The 22,227-nt window shown below is 43.2% G+C and overlaps 1 protein-coding gene across 2 annotated transcripts in view; it reads left to right on the top strand.

The window, feature by feature from the left end:
- Positions 1-22,227, top strand: part of WDR6 (WD repeat domain 6) — a 370,840-nt gene that overhangs the window by 137,755 nt on the left and 210,858 nt on the right. For both annotated transcript variants that reach the window (XM_044078749.1, XM_044078750.1), the window contains one exon: positions 1,702-4,162. In XM_044078749.1, the coding sequence (XP_043934684.1) occupies positions 1,702-4,162 (2,461 nt within the window). The remainder of the gene's footprint in view (positions 1-1,701; positions 4,163-22,227) is intronic.

Below are 22,227 nucleotides of genomic sequence, written 5' to 3'. Positions count from 1 at the left end.
CTGACTTATGTAATTGCTTTAGTGAGCAAGTGCCAGGTAACTTAAATGCAAAAATGACAAACACTAACTTTCTTTCAAGTGAAACAAGGAAATAAGTACAGTAAGCAATGCAGATATCACTAGGGATCCACAGAAGCGCTGAAAAGCCACATTTTAGGTGGAATTAGCATTTCAGGGAAATAACAAGCAAACAAACAACAAGCATACAAACAAAGGTAGATTCAGCAGACCTGGATCTAGTCTGTGCTACAACAAACAAGGTGTACCAATTTCACTAAGGAACAGTTCAAATATGCAGGCACTATAAGCCTTTAACCAGAAATTCTCAGCTCAGAAGGGCAGAGTCCAGCCTCTCTTCCCACAAGAGTGCAGACCACGAACCTTCTTAATGTAAAATAACTGGCCTGAAGCCCAAGTGCTTAAACCAGAACTAATACACTTTTAGAATAACAGACACTGAGCCCTCAATCAGCAGTTCCCAACTTAGAAGGATGTAAGCTACCTGTCCTGCCACCACAGTGCAGGCCACAAACATTCCTAATGTAAAACAACTGGTCTGAAGCCCAAGTGCTTAATCCAAAAGACTTAGAATGATAGCTACACTTTAATCAAGTTACTACCAAGCAGTAATAAATACAATTGAATACTTTAAAGAATGCCTGGATTAGTGCTCAAGTTATACAAACAAAGCTAGATTCAGCAGGCCTGGATCTAGTCTATGCTACAGCAAACAAGGTGTACCAATTTCAGTAAGAAGCAGTTCAAATATGCAATCACTATAAGCCTTTAACCAGAAATTCCCAGCTCAAAGGGCAGAGTCCAGCCTCTCCTCCCACAAGAGTGCAGACCACAAACCCTCTTAATGTAAAATAACTGGTCTGAAGCCCAAGTGCTTAAACTAAAAGGCTCAGAATGAGTTACACCAAGCAGTAATAAATATAACTGAGTACTTTTAAGATGACGCAAAAGCAAAATAAGGAAGAAACACAAATACAGTAAAAGCAGATACATTTTTTTTTTTTTTTTTTTTGAGTGAGCAAATGAGATGGGCCCAGGAGTTACAGGACAGAAACAAGTGCAAATGCAGGCCTTCAAATCAGAAAGTTGAGAGAGATGGAGAGAGATGGAAGACCGCCCAAATGGCCAATAACTACAACTACAGGACACTCCTGTAGCAGTGTCTTGCAGTAAAAAATGTTGTGTTTCCAACCCTTCAAGATGCCTACGGTGCAAATGCACTGTTTGGTAGGCCAAAGAAATGCCCTTTTCCTGGCTGCACTAGAGTCTGCACCATTCCTATATAGTATAACACTCGTACACCAAATTCTGTGCTGCCTTCCTCTTCCCCTTCTGCCTCTTCTCCCAGCCACCACCACAGGTTCATGGGTGAGATGACATTGGTCACTCATTCTCCATCTTTCATTCTGGCTCAGCTCATTCAGGACCTGGGTTTGATAACTTAACCCAGGTCACTGGGATATTTTTAGGACTCCATCCTTTTGTAACAAGAACATGCAAGTGAGTTGTGTTGTTGTTGTGTTTGCCCTATTTTGCAGATAATTACAGCAGTGTAATGAATGTAGTTGAGTTTATTTTCTCTCAAACTAATATACATTTAAAGTGAATATTTCTTTACCCAGTCCACCTTTCAGTGTCAAGAGTTCTAATTTATTAATTCTACTTTTTTTTTCTCGCTTAAAGGTGAGGGACCGATCCTGAGTGTCTATAGCCTGAAATCTGAGACAGAGAGCTACAGAAATTGTTTAAAGAATGTCTTGGGCAACTGCCACATCCATGGGATTAAGCAGTGCTGTCTTCAAAATTCAGAAACATTTGGTCAACTTTTAGCTGTGTTTGGTGGCAAGTGTCTTATTGTACTGCAGTTTAATGAAAGCAATGGTGGAGCAGTGCTGCAGGAGGTCTCACGTCTGTGGGAACTTCACGACTGGATATGGGATGTTCAGTGGCTGGCAGTGAGCAACGAAAAGGCATTGTACCTTGGTTTAGCCCTTGGCCATAATTCTGTTGTCCTTTATGATTACACAGTAGGAAAACCCCTGAAAGAAGTGCATTGTGAAGAAAAATGTATTTTATATTCAGCACATTTTTTTGGACAAACCTGGCATGAATTAGTGTTAATATCTGGAACTGTCTTTAACCAGCTTGTTGTTTGGCGCATGAGTGGGTCAGCCAATACAGACGGACGAATAAAAACAGAAAAAAGAATAAGCGGGCACAATGGGGTAATTTTCAGTGTTTTTTATTTACAGAATAAAGGCATTCTAGCTTCAGCTTCTGATGACAGAAGCATTAGACTGTGGAATGTTGGAGACCTGAAACAAGACCCAAGTTTTTCTCCTGACCTTGTTCAGTGCCTGCTTATGTTGTATGGTCACCAGTCGAGGGTGTGGTCAGTAAAACTGTTAAATGACTACATTATTAGCATAGGAGAAGACTCTGCTTGCATTGTTTGGAATTACAGTGGAGAAATTCTCCACCATTTTAAGGGGCACGTTGGAAGAAGCATTCGAGCAGTAGCTGTCAATGAAGACCAAGGCTGGGTAGTTACAGGTGGTGCTGATTCTGGCATTAGACTATGGAAGATTGGAAAACATATATTAGAGGAAGATGGTCCTGTGTGCCTTAATTTGTGTGGAGTTACAATCACTGGACTTCCAAAAGCTGTAACCCTTGTTGGACAAAGTCAGCTTCTGGTTATGACTGATGCTGGGTGTGTATACTCATACTGCTTAATATCCAAACAGTGGAATTTTATCTTGGAAGACTCTAGTTACCAATCATACAGTTTACTAGAGGTTGTAGAATTACTCAATGGACTTGTGCTTTGTGCTATAGGGAATATAACAGGGCATATCAAAATATTCTTGCTGTCCTGTCCTGGAGAATATATAGAGAAAAAAATTTATAATGGTAAAGTTCACAGCCTGAGCTGGGCCTTCCACAAAGAGTATAATGCAGATCGGTGCAATCTCTTTTGTTCTGGTCCTGAAGGTATAATGGTTTGGTTAGAGGTTTTGTGTTGTAATAACTGTATAGTATCTGTGGAAGGAAAGCATCATTATCTGCTGCCTATGTGCAAACAGAGATGGCACACTGGCATTGCATTCTTGCACCAAGAAGACCTGTTTGTATGTGGAGACCGCAGGGGATCGTTATTGTTATATTCTTGTACTGCAGCTAAAGTTACTGATGGGGGATCAAAGCTTTACAAAGCAGCACTCTTCCCGAAGAACAGCAGTGTTGAATTGGAGAACTATGTAAGGTTGGATGTTAAAAACCCAGTTTTAGAAAAGGTGACACTTCAGGGCCAGGAACCAGTTTCTATTCTTTATGGACTTCATGGAAAGGTGGGGGCAACATCAGTCTGTTTTCATGAAGGTTTCATTTATAGTACTGGAAGAGATGGCTGCATTTGTCAGTTGAAAGTGGAAGGTGGGCAACTTAAAGTTCTGAGGAGTCAGAGAGTCTGTAAAGGAATGGATTGGATAGAGCAGCTGTTTTTCACCCCTGAGAATGACCTGCTAGTATTGGGTTTTCATTCTATCAGCTTTGTTCTCTGGAGTACAAGGACCAATGAGAAACTGTGGTCAGTACATTGTGGGGGAGGCCATCGGTCATGGAGCTACATCAGGACCAATTTTCAAAACATTTTCGCTTATATTAAATCAGGTGACATATTTGTCTGCCAAAGACAGCTTTCTGATTACAGCCAGCCATTAATTAAGGAATGCTTGCATGGCCGAGAACTTGCTTGTGTAAGACATCTGACTGGGTTTAAAAAGACTAATTGTGAACATGTGAAAATTTTAGTAACAGGCAGTGAAGATACTACAATGAACATTTTTGCTTTTTCTGAATCTCTGGGCTACATTGAAAAGCTGGCAACCATCAATGATCATATTTCAAGCATTAAAGCGATGGCTGTGTCTGTTGTTGAAAAGACTAACACATGCACCTCCGCTGTTTTGTTCTCTGGAGGGGGTAGGGCTCAGCTGGAATGTTATCAGCTACTTTTAAACTACAGTCCAACAACATGTGATGTTAAAAGTCAGGTGATACACTTAGCCTCTCATAGGCTGGATGAACAGTGGGACCACATGAGGAACAGACATAAACTGATTAAAATGGATCCAGAAACAAGGTATTACTCAGTATTGTACTAGTATTTTAATAATTAATGTTTGTTTATTAAACTGTAAAATAGTTCAACGTGATTGCATGATGTTAATTGCAAAAAGGGACGCTGTTCAGATCCAGCTGTAGTCCAGTCTGTTATTACTTTTGCATTTGCGATACCCACCCATTACAGAAAAAAATTGAAATCATAACCACTTGCTTGACTTGACTTAGAGATATAAACCCCTTTTCAGCTAGCATTTCAGTCACTGAAGGAGTTGGCACAGGAGAAATGGGGGCATGAGAAGCAGATCGCTAATGCCTGGGGCCTGTGGTTGGCCCGTGAGTGAGGACCATGACAACTTCACTTGCATAAGAGATGCATTGCACTGTAATCTGTAAATCTGGAGGTTAAATGCCTGGAAACACTTCCTGTGTGCTGTGGTGTAATCACCTACATGGAAGTCACAGCCGTAATGAGTAAGCATAGAGATGTAAAAAACAAAAATCTGTAACCTTACCAAGGACAGCATCACCACTGTCAGTGGTAAAGTCTAACTACCCAAGGGGAATGAATATGCCCCTGAGTTCTAGACCCAGAGTGTGGAAAGTACATGAGTCATATAGGGCAGCCAGAAGTGAAGCTAGTTGGTCAGAATGGGGTTAGAAAGCAAACAACGAAAAAGGAAGACTTGAAATTATACTGAGCTAACCATTCTTTTTTTTTTTCTGCTGCACCCCTCCCCCCCAAAAAAAAAGTAAATGAATAACTACAGCGTTACATATGTAGCTGTGATGTTTGACTCTCATAACCTATGACTACTTTGTCAGGAACTAGTTCAATCTTTCACAAAAATTTGGCAGAAAATCATGGTGCACATTACTACAACACGTTATTCTAGCAGATAGCCCTATGCGTGGACCAGCAAAGAACTGGGAGCTGACTTTGCTGTTTGCACACTGGTCAAAGTTTAACTTGATATCTACTATTGTCCCTAGATCTTTAATTATGGTGTCATTTATTATGTAGCTGTGATTTATGTCTGTTTTGCCAAGTGTCGTGATGCTACATTTATGAACTTTAAAGATGAGATAATTTCTTCTACATTATAGTTTCATAGGTATGTACTAGGCTATCAGCCCAAGGGCCTACGTGAGCCTAGCCAACAAGGTTCCCTAGCTTATGCCACCCAAGAAAGTTGTTTTCCTGTACCCCTGTCGAGGAGAGCCACAGAAGTGATCCTTGGGGTGTATTTCCTATTTCCCATCCACTTATCAACATTTTTCTTGAAGAGTGCTAATGAGGAACTTTGCTTGACATAGATGGGTTGCTTGTTCCAGAGTATGGGAAGTCTCTGGGATAGGAATCTATCCCTCTAGCATGTCATGTTTATTGTGGTGACAAGGTTTAGGTCCCTGGAGTGTGTAGCTCAGAGGGATTAGGATTTATTTAGGTGTAGCATGTCCAACAACTCTGGATTTGACATAGCTTTATATGTTAGGCAGAGATCACCTCTGAGTAGGCGATATGCTACAGAGTAAAGCTGGAGATGTCTTTTGCCAGTTTCATGATTAGATGTGGTCGCCTTGAGCTCTCGAGCATTTGGTTATAACGATAAGTGTTTTCATTTTTCTACATTTCTATACTAGTTTAGCATTTTTCTCTACTATAAATCCTCCCTTTTCTTACACTCTGTGTAGTCTTTTTTTTTTTTTTTTTTTTTACCATAATTGGTATTTGTTGTTATTTATATGTCTTTACCCTTTATACTTTCTAGTGTAATTCTTTGTACCATCATTAATATTTCTCTTCTTTTTTCCCCACTGTTTAAAAATAAAAGGACTTTCCTTCTTATTCTTAACACGCTAGTTTAAACAAACATACAAAAAAAGATGTCAGAATGCTAAAAGTGTGCGCACAAGTTGCCCTTGTCTGATACTCTTTATGTATGTTTGGGTCTGGACCATCTTCAGGTAGACTGTCCTATCTGTAAAAACTTTAATCTGCATGCTGTTGCGGACAGAAAAAATTAGCTTATTTTGAAAGGATTACTCCTTACATCCTTCTCTGAGTCTATTGCTGGGGCTGAACCCCCCAAATTAAAATCAAAGGAGCCTTCCATTAAATCTCCTAGACCTTCAGGATCCTCGACTCCCTATCCACAGAACCATCAAAAAAGAAACATAATTTGGATCTTAAGGCTGCTATTGTTCTGCCAACATCGGATCCAAGCCCTTTGGATCTGAGACTTTTATCCAGAACCAGATATTCACCCAGTATAGATCAGATACCTTCCAGAGTACCTTCTCCTTTTATGGAATGCCAGCAATCTAAGTTCCCATCCTCAGCTTTCTCTCATTCTTCCAGAAGTCTGACCAAAGCTGATGTGGACAGAATGATGAGGGAATTTCTGTTGGCGTAGATACAGACAGGAGTTCTCCCGGCTCTTACCCGTTTGGGTCAAGAAGCCCTAGTTCGCACTACTCCACCACTCTTGGCCCCTTCTCTGATCCATCCATCCATTTCAGAGCCCCTGGATCTGAGTATACCAGAACTGTCTGAATCAGATCCAAAGATATTTGCATCTTCCACTCAGAGGATGTCTCTGAATGCTTCGGCTCAGACAGTTTCAGAGCTTGATGACTCTCGGAGCCGTAGCATCCCAGTCAGATCTGAGGTGTTAGAATCGACTCAGAAGTTGTCAGAGCCTCGGCACTGGACAGTATGGCTCTGACCGCCGTCTCAGGTGGAATGCCCTAGTAGCAGACGAAACTGATGGGGTGGGAAGCTCGGCTTCTCTGCTCCGTTGGCCGCTTTCTCCCTGGACCATTCTGCTTTTGAAGTGGTGGAGAGAATTTTCTCTGCTTCAGCAGGATGGATAGTCTCTCCCCCATCAGATCTTTCCTCTGCATCCCAGGTGTCTGTGGCTAGAGCCCTATCATTCTACACCACAGGGGCAGCCAGCTCAAAGTCTCCAGGCTGTTCAGCAGAGTATTGCAATCTCTTTGGACACTTCACCAGAGCATCCTACTGAGAAAGTCCCTAGGAAGAGAAAGTGCAAGAGGTGGCACTTGGACTCCCCTTAGAAGTCCATCACCGAAGATACAGATGCTGATGAAGGGGAAGAGTCCCTGAGATTGCTACCTGAAAATGTTTCAGTCGGAGACAACCATGAGATCCTTAAGCAGAGAGATGGTTGGTCAGCTGATAACCTTTTCTGGAGAAATCGGTATTCCTGGAGGCCTTTGCGTCTGGCCCGTCTACCTCCTGGGTAACTCTGCCTGCCGATGAGCTCATTGGCTTGATGTCTAGGCGGGCATGGAAAGAGCCAATCCCCAAAATAACTGGTCGGATTCTGACACCACCTGTAGGAAGTAAGTTTTGGAACAAAGGAGTGTCCATAGATGCCATGGTTGTGGCGGTGGCAGCCACTAAGAAGGAACTTGCGCAGAGTTCTTCTGTCCATCCCAGTAAAAAGGAGTCTAGGGCTTTGGACAGATTTGGGAAGCATGTTTATGCTTTGGTGACATTTTCTGAACTACTTGGCAGACTTGACAAGACTATCAAGCTTCTGTGGCCTCACAGTTGATGACCCTACAATCTCTCTAATTTGTCCATGAGGCTTATCTTTCATGCAGCTGAAGGTACCTCAAGGGTGGCAGGTTCATGCATTTCCATTAGGAGACATGCCTGGATGCACTTGTGATTTTGCAGAGCCCTTCAAGTCCTTGTTTGTCAGTACACATTTTGACGGCAGTTTGTTTGGCCCTAAAGTTAAAGACATACTTTCCAGGTGTGAGAAAGATGGAAAGACCCTCGTTACAGTGGGGATATGTTTTTTGTCCCCTCAAAGAACCTTTTCTAGGAATCAACGGTGGTCGAAAAAATGTGGTTCAGAAAGTCCTAGAGTCCTTTCAAGATCCACGTGGAGATGGTTCCCCCTGTGGCAGAGGGGGAACTTGAATGGACAACAACACCCATGTGTCAGAGGAGGACCACTGAACCAGAGGTCCAGAGATTTCTTCTCGAACAGACCCTGCCAGCACTCCTGAAAGGAGGCTTGATTGTCCCCTTCTGGAGGCAATCGGGGGTCGATTATCCCTGCATTAGAGAGCCTGGCTAGACATCACAAAAGGTATGTGGCAGGGGATCATTTCAAGAGGTTATATTATTCCCTTTTCCCTTTCACCTCTTTCTGTATCAAAGTTTCCCAATGTTCCACCCAGTCAGAGGAAAGCAGCAGCAGTAAAAATACAAAAGTCGCAAGAAAAAGAGTCACTCGAGAGGTCCCACCAAACCAGATAGAATCCGAACTTACTCAAGATTCTTTTAGTGCCAAAGAAAACGGGACTGGAGACCAATTTTGGATCTCAGCAACTTGAACAAGTCGGTTTGCCACGCACCGTTTTGGATGGTCACGGTTCAGTCCATTCTGTTTTTCTTGTTCAAGGATGACTGGATGTGCTCGATAGACCTTCAGGATGTGTACTATGACATAAAAAATGAACAGACAATCTAGAAGATATCTACGCTTCCGGCTGGGAGCCAGTCATTACCAGTTCACCTTTGGCCTCACCACAGGCCCACAGGGTGTTCACCAAATGCATGGCAGTGATAGCAGCTCACTTGAGACTGCAAGGATTCCGGGTATTTCTGTACTTAGATGACTGGCTCATTACCATCCCGACTAGGCATCTACTAACGAGTGAGAGATCAGGTACTCCAGACTTGCTTCCATCTGGGGATAACCATAAGCTACAACAAGTCTCAGTTAAAACCATGTCAGACATTGGAATTCATAGGAGCAGTTTTCAACACAGTATCAATGACTCTTCCTCTCTCAAGAGTGCAGCATATCAGATTCCAGGTCAGGAAGATAAATCACAGTACCACAATCTCAGCCCAATTGATTCTTCAAGCCTTAGGATCAATGTCAGCGACCATAATTTTAGTTCCTCTAGCAAGATTTCTTAATGAGAATTCTTTAGCTGATGCTAGCAACACAATGGTTGATTCTTTATAAATGCATGTCAGCCAAAATAAGAATCACTCAGGCATGCAAAACATACCTTTGGTGGTGGATTCGATCAACTCAGGTTCTACAAGGCTGTTTTTTCTTTCTCCCTCAGTCCAAGTTCATAGTGACCATGGACACATCACAGATTGGGTGGCGGACACTTCCTCAGGAAAACTGTCCAAGGCACTTGGTCCTCTGAAGAGCCCAATACGCAAATCAGTATAACTAGAAATGCGAGCTGTGCTCTTAGTATTGCAGACCTCCTAAGACTCTCTCCTTCTTGGGACAGTTGTGATTCAGACGGACAACATGTCAGTAGTTTGGTACATCAACAAACAAGGAGGAACCAGGTCTTACCCCTTGTGCCAAGAAGCCCTCAGAATGTGGCAATGGGCGATCTCTTCCAACCAATTTCTGATAACAGTGCACATTCTGGGGAAGTCCTACATGATAGCAGACAGGTTGAGCAGGTCCATTCTACTACCTCATGAGTGGTCTGTTAACATGAAAGTGGCAGAAATGATTATCCATCAGTGGGACCAGCCTTGCTGCGATCATTTTGTATCTTCCTTAAACAACAAGTACAGCAGTTTCTTTGCCCTGATCCCCTCACTGGGGGAATCACCGAGGGACACACTGCATCACGATTGGCCCCCCCAATCTCCTTTATGCTTTTCCCCAGCTCCCCTAATCCCCAAATTTCTGCAGAAAGCTTGCCCGGTTGAAGAGCAAAGTCATCTTAATTGCACCTTACTGGCTTTGGCAGATTTGGTTCCCCTTTCTTTGGCCTTATCTTTTTTATCCACCATAGATTCTGGATTTGATTCCAGACCTCCTGTCTCACCCTACAGGCATAATTCACCTGGATATCTCAAACCTCACGCTAACAGCATGGTTTCTTCACATGCTTTAATAGCCAGACAACCAATGCTGTCTTCCCCTGTCCATCATAAACATTTATCTTCCCGTAAAACTTCTACAAAAAAACTTTACAGAAGTAAATGGAAAAGGTTTGTTTTTTGGGCACATCAAAACATATTGACCCCTTCTCAGCCCCTGTACAACGCATTCTTGAATTTTTGGCAACAGGTTTTAATGAGGAAGTTTGAAAACCTCAAAATTCAAAAGGCAAGCACTCCCTTAACAACAAAAAGCATCTGTTCCATATCTGACAGAAGTAGACCCCCTACATCATTTTGGAGAAGATCCATTTTGTGTGTTTTCATGATATTAATTGTCAGGTTGATGGGTCTAAAATTATTTCAGTCTGGTGCGACCCCCCCCCCCCCAAAAAAAAGACAGAATTGTGGAAGCACAGAGTTTACAGGCATCCTAATGTTTTCTTAATGTTCTTAAATTCACTCTACCAAGTGGTGAGCCAACGAGCAGCAATTACACTACTAAGAATACATTTTCTTATTTGCATTGAGTTCATAGCACAGTGCACTCAACATTTTGAACACTTGGTCTTGTGCTTTGAAAGGGAAAGTTAGATTACGAATGTGCATAAGTGGAATAAAAGAAAGGCGAGATAGAACATCTTAGTTTTCTTTTTCTGTATTGTTGTTTCATTATTTTAAATAACAATGTAGATGGTTATGTTGAAGTTGCCACTGTTAAAGTGCACAAAAACTGGAGTGAAGAAATTCACCCCAGGAGACTGTGTGGTAGTTTGAAATGTGTTGCAGCTTTTAGATGATTTCTGATATAGTTCCCTAGTTGATGTCTGCACGGATGCATGTTGCTCTTTAATAACTGTGCTCTTGTGTATGGACTATGCAATAACAAGCTATCACCAAGTTCTAATGTACAGAGTCATTCTTTTCTTGATTTCAGCATCTTTCATTGTATTACAGTAGCTTTACTCAGCCTGCAGGTTTCTTTTGGCCTGTCTTTTATTCACAAGCATCTTTTTGTCAAAAAAAACTTTATTCAGCAATTGTCAGTCAAACATTAAAACAGTCTTCAACAAGAAAATAGTAACTAATTACCTTCATCCTATATACATTTGACAAGCACTCTTTCCATGCCCTACTTCCAAAAGCACATTTAAGCAGTGTAGTTGTAAACCAGGTATCTTCCTTTTAAATAGGCTGTGGCACCCCCATCGTACAATTTTACCATTTACTCATTTGTTTTTCCTTTTTGCAGTTCATTCTTTAGCAGTAATTCAGATGTGTCCTGTTTTCTTTATCAACTCTCTTGCATAAATACGTTGGAGTCTGTTCAAGGCTGCCAGTATTAACTATTACTAAATCCCCTCCAGATATCTTTTCTGTATTAGCCATTTTTGTCATTTTCTGACAGTTTCCCATGTGGTATTTTTCTTCCTCCTTTCTTAATGGCTCAGCAAGTACTATTGCTTAATATTTAGTTGGGGGTTCTTGCTTCTTCTGTTTTTGCATCACTAATGAGATACAATTTACCTCTAGTATTAGTGGGCCGCGGTGGTGGTGCTGCGGTAGCGTTGTCGCCTCACAGAAAGACGCTGTCCGGTTCGATTCTCAGAGCGTCTTCTGTGTGGAGACATGCGTGAATGGGCGTCCCTTCGTTGAAGGTTGTGCGTCAGGGCTGGCAACTCGGCACGTAAAAATCAACTGCCAATCATTAGCGGACTGAAGGTCCGCTGTGCCGACCCCTAACCGGGAAAAGCCAAAAGACACAACAACAGCATTAGTGGCTGCATTCCGCGGTGGTGCAGCAGTAGCGTTGTTGCCTCAAAGCAAGAGGTTCTCCCGTTCGATTCTCGGCTTGGGTTGGGAGTGCCTTCTGTGTGGAGTCTGCATGTCCTCCCCATGGTCAAGTGGGCGTTCAAAAGACATGCGTTGAATGGGCGTGCCTTTGTTGAAGGTTGGGCGTCGGTCTGGCAACTCAACACCATAAAAACTGCCAATCATTAGTGGATTGGAGTTCCGTTGTGGCGACCCCTAACCGGGAAAAGCAGAAAGACAAACAACAACAATTAGTGGTTTCTTTCTAAATTTCTGTAAATTACAAACCTTTTGTCAGACATATTTCTTCTCCAGTTAGCTGTTGCAGTAATATTCCTATATCTGTCTTAAACTGAGTATGTTCCCAAGTGCCATTTTCTCCCTCCTGACACCTCCAACAATTTGAATTAGCACCTGGAAATATTTTTCCAGCCTACCTAGTGTGTAGAACTCATGCTGACATTTTCAGTAGAAAAGTCTGTTTTCTAGATGTTCATCGTGTTACCCTGCTGCAGTCATCACACTTGGGTTATCCTGTCATCAGGCGGTCCCGCAGTCGGCCTGAATTCCAAAGTCTTGGTCCGGCATCGGTTGCTGTCGCTTCTTCCCTGACGTCAGTGCGCCAGGGGTATATAAGAGGCATCTGACGGCATTTTCTTCAGTCTTTCTTGCCTCGCGGTGCCCGAAGCAGAAGCAGTTCACAAGTGCCGGTCGGCCGACACCTGAGATTTTCGAATTGAGTTTCAGTCCGAAGTCTTCAAAGCTAAGTACCCCGTTGGAGAACCTTTTCTTGCCTCAGTCCGATTTCAGAAAAAGTTAACAATTGCATTTCTTGTGGGAAGCAAATACCTCATAAGAACTTTCATTCTTATTGTATACCTTGCCTAGGCCCAGACCACGACGTCACTGGTTGTCGGTTTTGTGCTAGGTTCTATAAAGCGACGCTTTGATTTCGCACGACACTACTTCGGTAGGAAATTTAATTACACTATGCAGTCGGAGCAACCGACTACCGGCGTGCATAAAAAACGCAAAGATAAAGACAGGCAGCCTAGATCCAAGCCAGACTCCGAGGCCTTGGCTAGGCCGGTCGCCAGTTCTCCGGTTTTCAGTGAGGCGTCTACGCAGCCCCTGGCTACCGCAGAATTGGAACTCCAGACCGCTTCAGATTCTCTAGCAGAGAGTTCTAGGCCGACGCAGCCATTTTCTTTAGGCCCTACCGACGACATTGCAGAAGGAGAAGCCAGTGCTGTAGAAACACCTTCAGTTTCAGAAGGTGTCTTCAGACCGACTACTCTCACCATAAAATCTTATGCTAAGCTTAAGACTCCTCTAAAACCAAAAAAGACTGCACTTCAGTCTCCAGTTCAAGGCCCTATGCCTAAGAAACAAATGCTTAAAATGGCTGAAGATTTGATTTCTTTAATCAGGGGTTCCCAACCCCCCCCCCCGACAAAAGACCTAGACAAGAGGAGGATTATGCCTCCTCTGATCAAGTGTCTATTTCCTCAGGCTCCTCTGAGGAACAGGATTACTCCTTTCCCCCTTATGAAGATTCTGATGCTGAAGATTCCATTCCCTCAGCTTCTCCCCCTGAAGACTATTCCTTTGGGGAAACCTTACATACCATGAGGGAACATTTCCACTGGGAAGGTCAGAACTACTCCGACTCAAAGAAAAGGCTCCGAGAGTTTATTTTACTCCCCCAGCACAGACCACTTGCTATCCCCCCAGTTTTAGATATTGTGGATTATGTTTACTTAGAATCTAGTCTAAATCCAGATTCTCTGCCTCCTGCTCCAGCCAAACCAGATAGATACTATAGAATGCCTGACTCACACAAATTCCTTTACAAAAGCCCTGTTGCTGATCCAGAGACAATTTCCCAGGGTCCCAAAAGGGCTAAGGCTTCTATGGCTAAAAATCCTGTACCCTCTGAAAGGGATTCCAGAGCACTAGATAGGTGGGGGAAGAAGGTTTACACCTCAGCTACTCTAGCTATGAGAGCACTAAATTGTCAATTTCACATGCTTAAATACCAGCAATTCTTAATGTCTCGAATAAAACAAAAGATGAGCACGCACCCTCAACAGTCTAAATTCAAAGAAATGCAGGATCTGTTGCATGCAGCTGAAAAGGTGGGCAAACATACTTTACAATGTGGATTTGATTCCTTGGAAGCTTCCTGTAGAGCAGCTGTTACTGGGTCTGTTATACGTAGGCATACCTGGTTAAAGGAACAAACTCTGCCTGATCATGTTAAAGCAAAGTTACTAGATGCACCCTTGCAGCAGGATGTCTTACCTGGGGTTAAAGCAGAAGATGTTTTAAAGAAAATGGACGATAAGGCAAAATCTATGCAGATGGTCAAAGATTTCTTACAGGTACAGCCCCCACGCTTCAGCAGAAATTGGCCAACAAAAAATTGGTCCTTTCCAGCTTCTGACAGACCACAGAGGGGTAAATACAGGCGCCCAAGGGGCAGAGGACAAGCACAAATCCCTTACAAACCTCGCCAATGGGGCACTGCAACACAGAAGGGAGGAGAAGACAGGTCCCAAACTACTAGAAGGCAAACACAATGACTTAAACCTCAAACTGCCAAGCAACACTTTCTTGGCAGCTCCCTTGGGAGGAAAATTAGCACTTTTTGCAGACAACTGGCACATCGTCACAAAGGACAAATGGGTCCTAGACATTATCTCACAAAGATACAGATTCCATTTCCACACCTTGCCAAGGATAAAAGGAATGCCAAACCTGCCACAAAATCAATGGGCAGAGGCACAAAAACAAATTACAGCTCTCATGGACATGAGAGCCATTCAACTGGTACCTACACAGGAGCAAGGCCAAGGATTTTACTCAAGGCTCTTTCTAGTCCCCAAGGACAATGCTTGGAGACCCATTCTGGACCTTTCAATTCTAAACACCTTCTTGCAAGTACCCAAATTCAAGATGCTAACACTACAACAGCTTCTTCCCATGTTGGGCAAGAAAGCTTGGCTAGTAACGTTGGACCTCAAGGAGGCATACCTGCATGTCCCTATCAGACAAAATTGCAGAAGATACCTCCGTTTCATTGCAGGTTCAACCCATTACCAATTCTCTGCACTGCCCTTTGGCTTATCTACTGTGCCCAGGGTCTTCACAAAATGCCTGGCACCAGTAATTGCATACTGCAGACAAAGAGGAATTCAAATGTACCCATACCCATACCTGGATGACTGCCTCATCCAAGCAGAAAGCAAGGACATTCTCTTACAACATCTGGCTTTTGTAAAACACCTTCTAAGTTGCCTAGGGTACACAGTAAACGAAAATAAATCAAAACTAGTGCCCTCACAAAATATGACATTCCTGGGTGCCAGCTTGAATACAACGGCCCAGATGGCTTATCTGATGCCAGACAAACAACTACAACTAACTCAATACTTCAAAACAATGGCAACAAAGACCCAACTCCCTGCAAGAAAAATTCTGCAGGCCTTGGGCTTCATGGCATCTTGCATACTACTAATACCATTTGCAAAACTGCATATGAGGAAATTACAATGGTACCTAAAAGCGTATGGACTCAACACAGCCACAGCTTGGAAACAATGATACCTCTCATTCCCTGCCTTCAACAGGAGTTTCTATGGTGGTCACAGGCATGTCACCTCAACAAGGGTCAGCCTTTCACCTTACCCCAGCCAGGCAAACTGTGACAACAGATGCATCGGACTATGCCTGGGGGGCACACATGGCAGGACGGTGCGTTCAAGGCATATGGACTGCAGATCAAAGGAATCTGCACATCAATCAAAAAAAATGCTAGCTGTACAGAATGCCCTGACAGCCTTCAAGGACCTCTTACATCCAGGACAGCTTATAATAAGGACAGACAACACCACAGTAATGTGGTACATAAACAAGGGGGTACACACTCCTACCCTCTATGCAGGCAAGCAATGACCTTGTGGAACACAGCACTGGCTTACTAAGTTCAATTACAAGCTCAATTCCTGCCAGGAAAAAAGAACACATTGGCAGACGACCTAAGCAGAAACATCATGGATCCCCACGAGTGGAAAATGGATCCACAAGTATTTGCAATGATAACTCAAAAATGGGGGCACCCAGACATAGACCTGTTTGCCAGCCCCCAAAACTATCAGCTAACAAAATTTTGCACAAGGACATTTCACCATCAAGCTTGGAAAGTGGACGCACTGTCATTCAGTTGGAAAATGCTGACAGTATATGCCTTCCCTCCATTGCCCCTTCTCACAAAGGTGCTGCTGAAAGTCAGGATGGAGAGACCCCGAATGATACTCATTGCCCCAGACTGGCCACGCCAGCACTGGTACCCACTATTAAGGAATATGGCCCAGGGCCCACCATGAATTTTACCACAAATTACTCATCTGCTCACACAACAAGACAATCAGATTCTACACAGCCAGCTCACAACCTTAAATTTGGCTGCATGGCAAATTACCTAAGCAACCAGCCAGCTCCTCTTTCACAAGCTGTTATGGATGTTATTCTGGAGGCCAGGAGGCCCAGCACCAGGAAACCCTACTCAGACAAATGGAAAAGGTTTTGCGCCTGAAACCAAGCTAAAGGCCAAAATACCCTTCAGCCAGACATACCTCAGATTCTACAATATTTAACTGAGATGTTACACAAAGGGCTTTCTTTTTCATCTATTAAAATCCACGCCTCAGCTATTTCAGCTCACTACAACATGGATCCTCCCTTATTTTCACATCCACTTCTAAGGCAGTTTCTCAGAGGGGCCAAAAACATCAGGCCTCCCAGGAAAGCACCAACACCAACTTGGGACCTCAATTTTGTTCTGGAAAAACTTATGCTACCTCCTTTTGAGCCAGCTTTCTCAGCTGACTTAAAGTTTATATCATGGAAGACTAACCTGCTGCTAGCAATTACTTCAGCCAGAAGAGTCTCAGAGCTTCAGGCACTAATGGCAGTAGAGCCTTTCCTCATTTTTCATCAAGACAGAGTTTCTCTATGAACTAACCCCTCCTTTATGCCTAAGGTGGTATCCAGTGTGGCTCTAAATCAAACCATCCATTTACCCACCTTCTTTCCAAATCCACAGAACAAAGGAGAAAGACTCCTGCATTCTTTGGACATTCACAGGCAGCTACGTTACTACTTGGACAAAACTAAGGTTTTCAGAAAATCTGACCAGCTTTTTGTATCCTATGCTACAGCATCACAAGGAAAGGCTATCTCAAAACAGACCATTTCCAAATGGATAGGACATTGCATACGTTTTTGCTACACCCACCATGGAAACACCAGTTCCTGTTAGCATAAGGCCCCACTCTACCAGGGCAGCAGCTACATCTACAGCCTTCCTCCGGGGGGTGCCAACCAAGGATATTCTGGAAGCTGCAACTTGGAGTTCAGTACACACCTTCACCAAACACTATCACTTACCACTTTACTCTAAGACTAGAGCTGGCTTCGCCACTGCAGTTTTGCAGGGCCTTCTAGCCTCCTCTAACCCTCTTTGACTCCACCTCCCATCCTTAGCTTTGGGATTCTACCCAAGTGTGATGACTGCAGCAGGGTAACACGATGAACATAGTACAGTTTTGTACCTACCATAAATGTAGATGTTCGAGTGTATACCCTGCTGCAGTCCAGGTTACCCTCCCTCCATCCCCTCTGACCTAACTAAAACCTTTCAATACCTTAAAATTTGATACAACCTTTGTGGTGTATTTGCTTATAGCTGGAGGGATGTTTTGTTTGTGCTAAACTTTTATTATTGGTACTATCTACTGACCACCTTTTGGGAGGGCACCTGACATCTGGGGCAAGAAAAACTGAAGAAAATGGCGTTGGATGCCTCTTATATACCCCTGGCGCACTGACGTCAGGGAAGAAGCGACAGCAACTGACGCCGGACCAAGACTTTGGAATTCAGGCCGACTGCGGGACCGCCTGACGACAGGATAACCCAAGTGTGATGACTGCAGCAGGAGTATACAGTCGAACATCTACATTTATGGTAGGTACAAAACTGTACTTTTTTGATGCTTCCTTTGAAATCTAAAGTCACTTTCACCCAGTACTTCTGCTAGCTATTTGTCTAAGAAGTTTGCTGAATTGTCTCTCTCCTTGTGAATCAAATATATTTTTAGGCTTATTAACTCCACCACAGCGACATTAAGCTTTTATTCCTCCATCACCCTGCCTCTAATTTCTATAATCTAATTGATTTTTGCTGGGCAATTATTTTACTCTACTTTTGTGCAAGTAACAGTTAACTGTCTTACTAGTTTTTATATTGTAGCCTTCTCTTGCCTCAGCCCTGCACCCATCTTAGAATTCCTTCTCACTGTATTAGCTAATATCAAAAATGAACATTGTTAGTACAGTGAGCCCAATACCAACTGATTGGCCACTCCCTCCCCTTCTGAAAATTCATAGTGGCAGAATGTCTTACATCTACTGTATCAGTTCTTTATTTGCAAACTTTTTTTGCATTTCTTTTTTTTTAACATTCTCAATAGTTGCATATTGCGTTGCCTCTTTCCTTTCCCCCATATTAGTTTTAGTAAATCATGGCTCCCTAATTCCATTCTTTTTCTATCAACATTTCTTTCACCTTGCTGTGCAGCTTTTATTTTGATATCTCGCAAAGGAGGTCATTATCATTACTTTGAAGTAGTACTGGAGGTCTGCACTGCCACTCCTCTAAGCCACTTGGGGAAAAACAGCTTGTCCCATGCCATCCTTGCCTTGCCATATGAAACATCTGATCCACTTCTCTATTTTACTTGTATCTTTATCTTCTGTAATGCTTGACTTGCAAATGGGATAGAGTATGCCAAGAGGATACCTGAACTCACAAGTCTAAGTCCAAGTTTAACATATTCCATGGCCCCAGATTGCTTTGAATATTATACATGATTTTAGCAAATATTTGTCTCTTCGATTCCTCTTTATCTTTGGCCACGCAAATTCCCAGATATTTTATCTCAGTATGTTCCCACATTTCAGAGTATTGGCTTTTAAGTTCATCTCTAACTTTGTCTGTGGCCTGTGTTTTATTTACATTTATTTTATGTCCTCAGAGCTGGCCAAATATAACCGTGATTTCCCATAGCTTAGGTAAATCCACCTTTTAGTGGGTCATAGTTACTAAAATGTCATCTGTAAACATTAAACTTGCTAAATCTACATTCTTCACAAGCTTGTGTGTGACAGATGTTCCTTAATTCTAGTTGACAAGCTTTACTTCATTTCCCAGTACTGTCCCAGGTTAGTGAGGCAGCTTTCCACCCAGACATCCCTGGAACATGTACTCTAGTGGCAAAGCCTTCTAGTTATCTATGGGGTGATCCCAGTATTCTCATTAGGGGTAATGTGTAATTATCAACAATGGGTTGGGTAAGGCCAGTCTATAACCAAATGGGATAGGTCCTACCACCAACATTTTGCACTTTGTAACCTCATTGTTAACCTCTAGTCAATGCTGCTTCATCCCTTCCACTTTTCTTCCTGTTTGCGTCTTCATGGATTTTTATATATCTGTTCGTAAGTACTTACTAGGGTGTTGATTCATGCGGAAATTTAGAGGCCTAGCCATACATTCCCATGAAGTTTTTAGCCCTTAGATGAGCAGGACATTTACATGTTGCTCCTATCCTTGAGGGACAAACCCAGCCACTGGAGGATGCACAAGCCAGTGTATTTCTTCCTGCTGGTCCCAAACCCATATAAATGGGGAGGGTTATTTCAGGAAGGGCATCTGGTGTAAAATTTTTGCAAGATCAGAAATGCAGACAATACAGATTTCCATACCAGATCGGTCGAGGCCTGTTTTATTGGTGAAAACTAGATTAAACCAGTCCTGTTCTCTCTCTCTCTCTCTCCCACAGAGAAAACAGATAGGCCTCTAGACAAAAGATTTCACTGCAAACTGAGGGTAAAAGTAACAGATATTCAGCCCTGTCGTACAACAAAAAGGAGAGTAAAAACAGTTGTACAGATTACAGAGATATTAAGTCAAACGTGCAGAAGATAATTAAGAATAAACACTTATCTTTTCGCAGTATCACAGTAGGCAGTAGGTCAGTCTCTCTGCAGCTTAAAACAGCTTCAGCAAACAGGTATATCTGATTTAAAACACTGGCTATTAAAGGTAGAGAAACAGAAACCTATCCAACCAACAATAGCAGTTTTGCAGTTCCTAAGCACCCTGGAGCATATTAGGGACCAACCTAACACTCTCATACTGGGCGACTTCAACTACCCGTCCATTAACTGGGAAACTATTCATGTACCAATACACTTGCCCAACGTTTCCTGGAATTCATTAATTCCAATGCCCTAGACCAGCTCATTCTTAGCCCCACTAGAGGTAGCAACATCCTTGACCTGGTCATTACTAGCAAGGGCGACCGTTGCTCTATACCAGTAGTCAACTCCTCCTTGGTTAGATCCGACGACAAACGAATCGCCTTGGAAATCCACATCCCTCCCACTCCCCACCCCCGCAAAGGTAACCGCCATGAAAAACTTCTCCAAAACTAACTTTGGGCTCCTAAAAACAGAGGTGGCTAACTTCACAGCACCCATGCAATTGGGGAACAACTGCATGACCGCTGAGTCATACACTAATGCCCTGTATGCACATCTACACAAATGCATGGATCTCGCCATACCCAGTAGAACCAAGACGCTCTCCCCCAAAAAAAAGGAAGCCAATCTGGTGGTCCCCTGCCATAAACAAACTGTACAACAGGAGGAGGAAACTGATGTGAAATAAGGTGAAGTCCCAAGACTGGAAAAACTCCCTTATCAGCCTCAACAAAAAGTTGAGCTCCCTCATCAAATCCTCTAAAGCTAGCTGTGAAAACAGAATTGCAGCAGATAGTAAAGACAACCACAAGGCCTTCTATAGTTATGTAAAGAATCTCCACGGCAATACCCATATTTGCTCGGAGCTGTTGCACAATGGTACCCACTGTACCAAGCCAACAGATATTGCCAATATACTGGCCAACAGATTCAGTGCCAACTTTACCCCCCCCCTCCAAGGACCAATCACAATGCCAGTAGATTGCCAGGCACCCACTGTTACTGCTGCGCAGGTTAAAATAGCACTGTCCAAGGCCAAGAATACAGCTTCTATGGGACTTGACAATCTCCCTGGCTGTGTTCTACATGAACTACAAAGTGAACTGGCACCTCACCTGTGTACCCTGTTCAGTCACAGTTTCACCTCAGGCTTTGTCCCTACTGAATGACACACTGCTACAGTCATCCCTCTCCACAAAAGAGGAGCAACTTCAGACCCTGGGAACTATCACCCCATTAGTCTGATATGCAAAGCTATGGAACGCATCCTTATGGACCTAATAAACAAGGATATAGGGAATTTCTAAACTCTGGATCCCACATGGTTTGGTTTTGTGAAGGGTAGATCATGGCTGCTCAACCTGGTTGACTTCTTTGAGTCCGTCACCAGAGCTGTGGATGAAGGCAAGGTGGTTCATACAGCCTACCTTGATCTGGCCAAGGCCTTTGATACCATTCCCCACTCAGGAATCATAGAAAAACTCACTAAGCTAGTCATCAACCCCTATATCACTAGGTGGGTTGCAAACTGGCTCGCAGATAGAACCCACAGTGTGAAAGTAGCCGACTCCAAGTCAGACTGCCAACCAATCACGAGTGGAGTCCCACAGGGTTCGGTCCTGGGTCTCTCCTGTTTGCTATCTACTTCTCTGAAGTCCAGGCCAACACGAATGGACTCCGGCTGACAAAGTTCGCAGTTGATTGCAAGTTGGGAACCATAATTAACTCCCCAAGTGATGTTGGCATCCTACAGAAAGGCCTCACTGAGACCAATGACTGGTGTCAGAACCATGGCCTTAAGCTTAATGCCAAAACATGTGTCGCCATCCCCTTTGGGAAAAATGCAGTTCCCATGAATTACCACATCGATGCTAGTCCACTGAACACAGAAGGCATCATAAGAGATCTGGGAACACAGGTTGACAGCAACCTCTCCTTTGACTACCACATTGCCACTGTGGTCAGAAAATCCTTCTATGTGGCACATCTCATTACTAAGGGTTTTGCATCAAGGAAGAAAGGTCATTGTCTCCCTCTACTCCTCCCTCGTTAGGCCAATCATTGAGTACAATGCCCCATTTGGCATGTACCTCACTAGACACCTGCAACAACTGGAGAGGCCGCAAAAGTACCTCACAAAGAGGATCCTAGGCCTTAAATATTTGTCCTATATGGACAGACTCAAAAACTCCAACTATTCTCTGTCTCATATTGCCTACTTAAAGGCGATCTCTGCATGACTTATAAAGCCATGT

The sequence above is a fragment of the Protopterus annectens genome, chromosome 7.part1, assembly GCF_019279795.1.
Source record: "Protopterus annectens isolate FY-2018-M chromosome 7.part1, PAN1.0, whole genome shotgun sequence".
In the NCBI taxonomy this organism is placed as follows: Eukaryota; Metazoa; Chordata; order Ceratodontiformes; family Protopteridae; genus Protopterus; species Protopterus annectens.
This window is presented reverse-complemented; position numbering and strand designations above follow the sequence as displayed.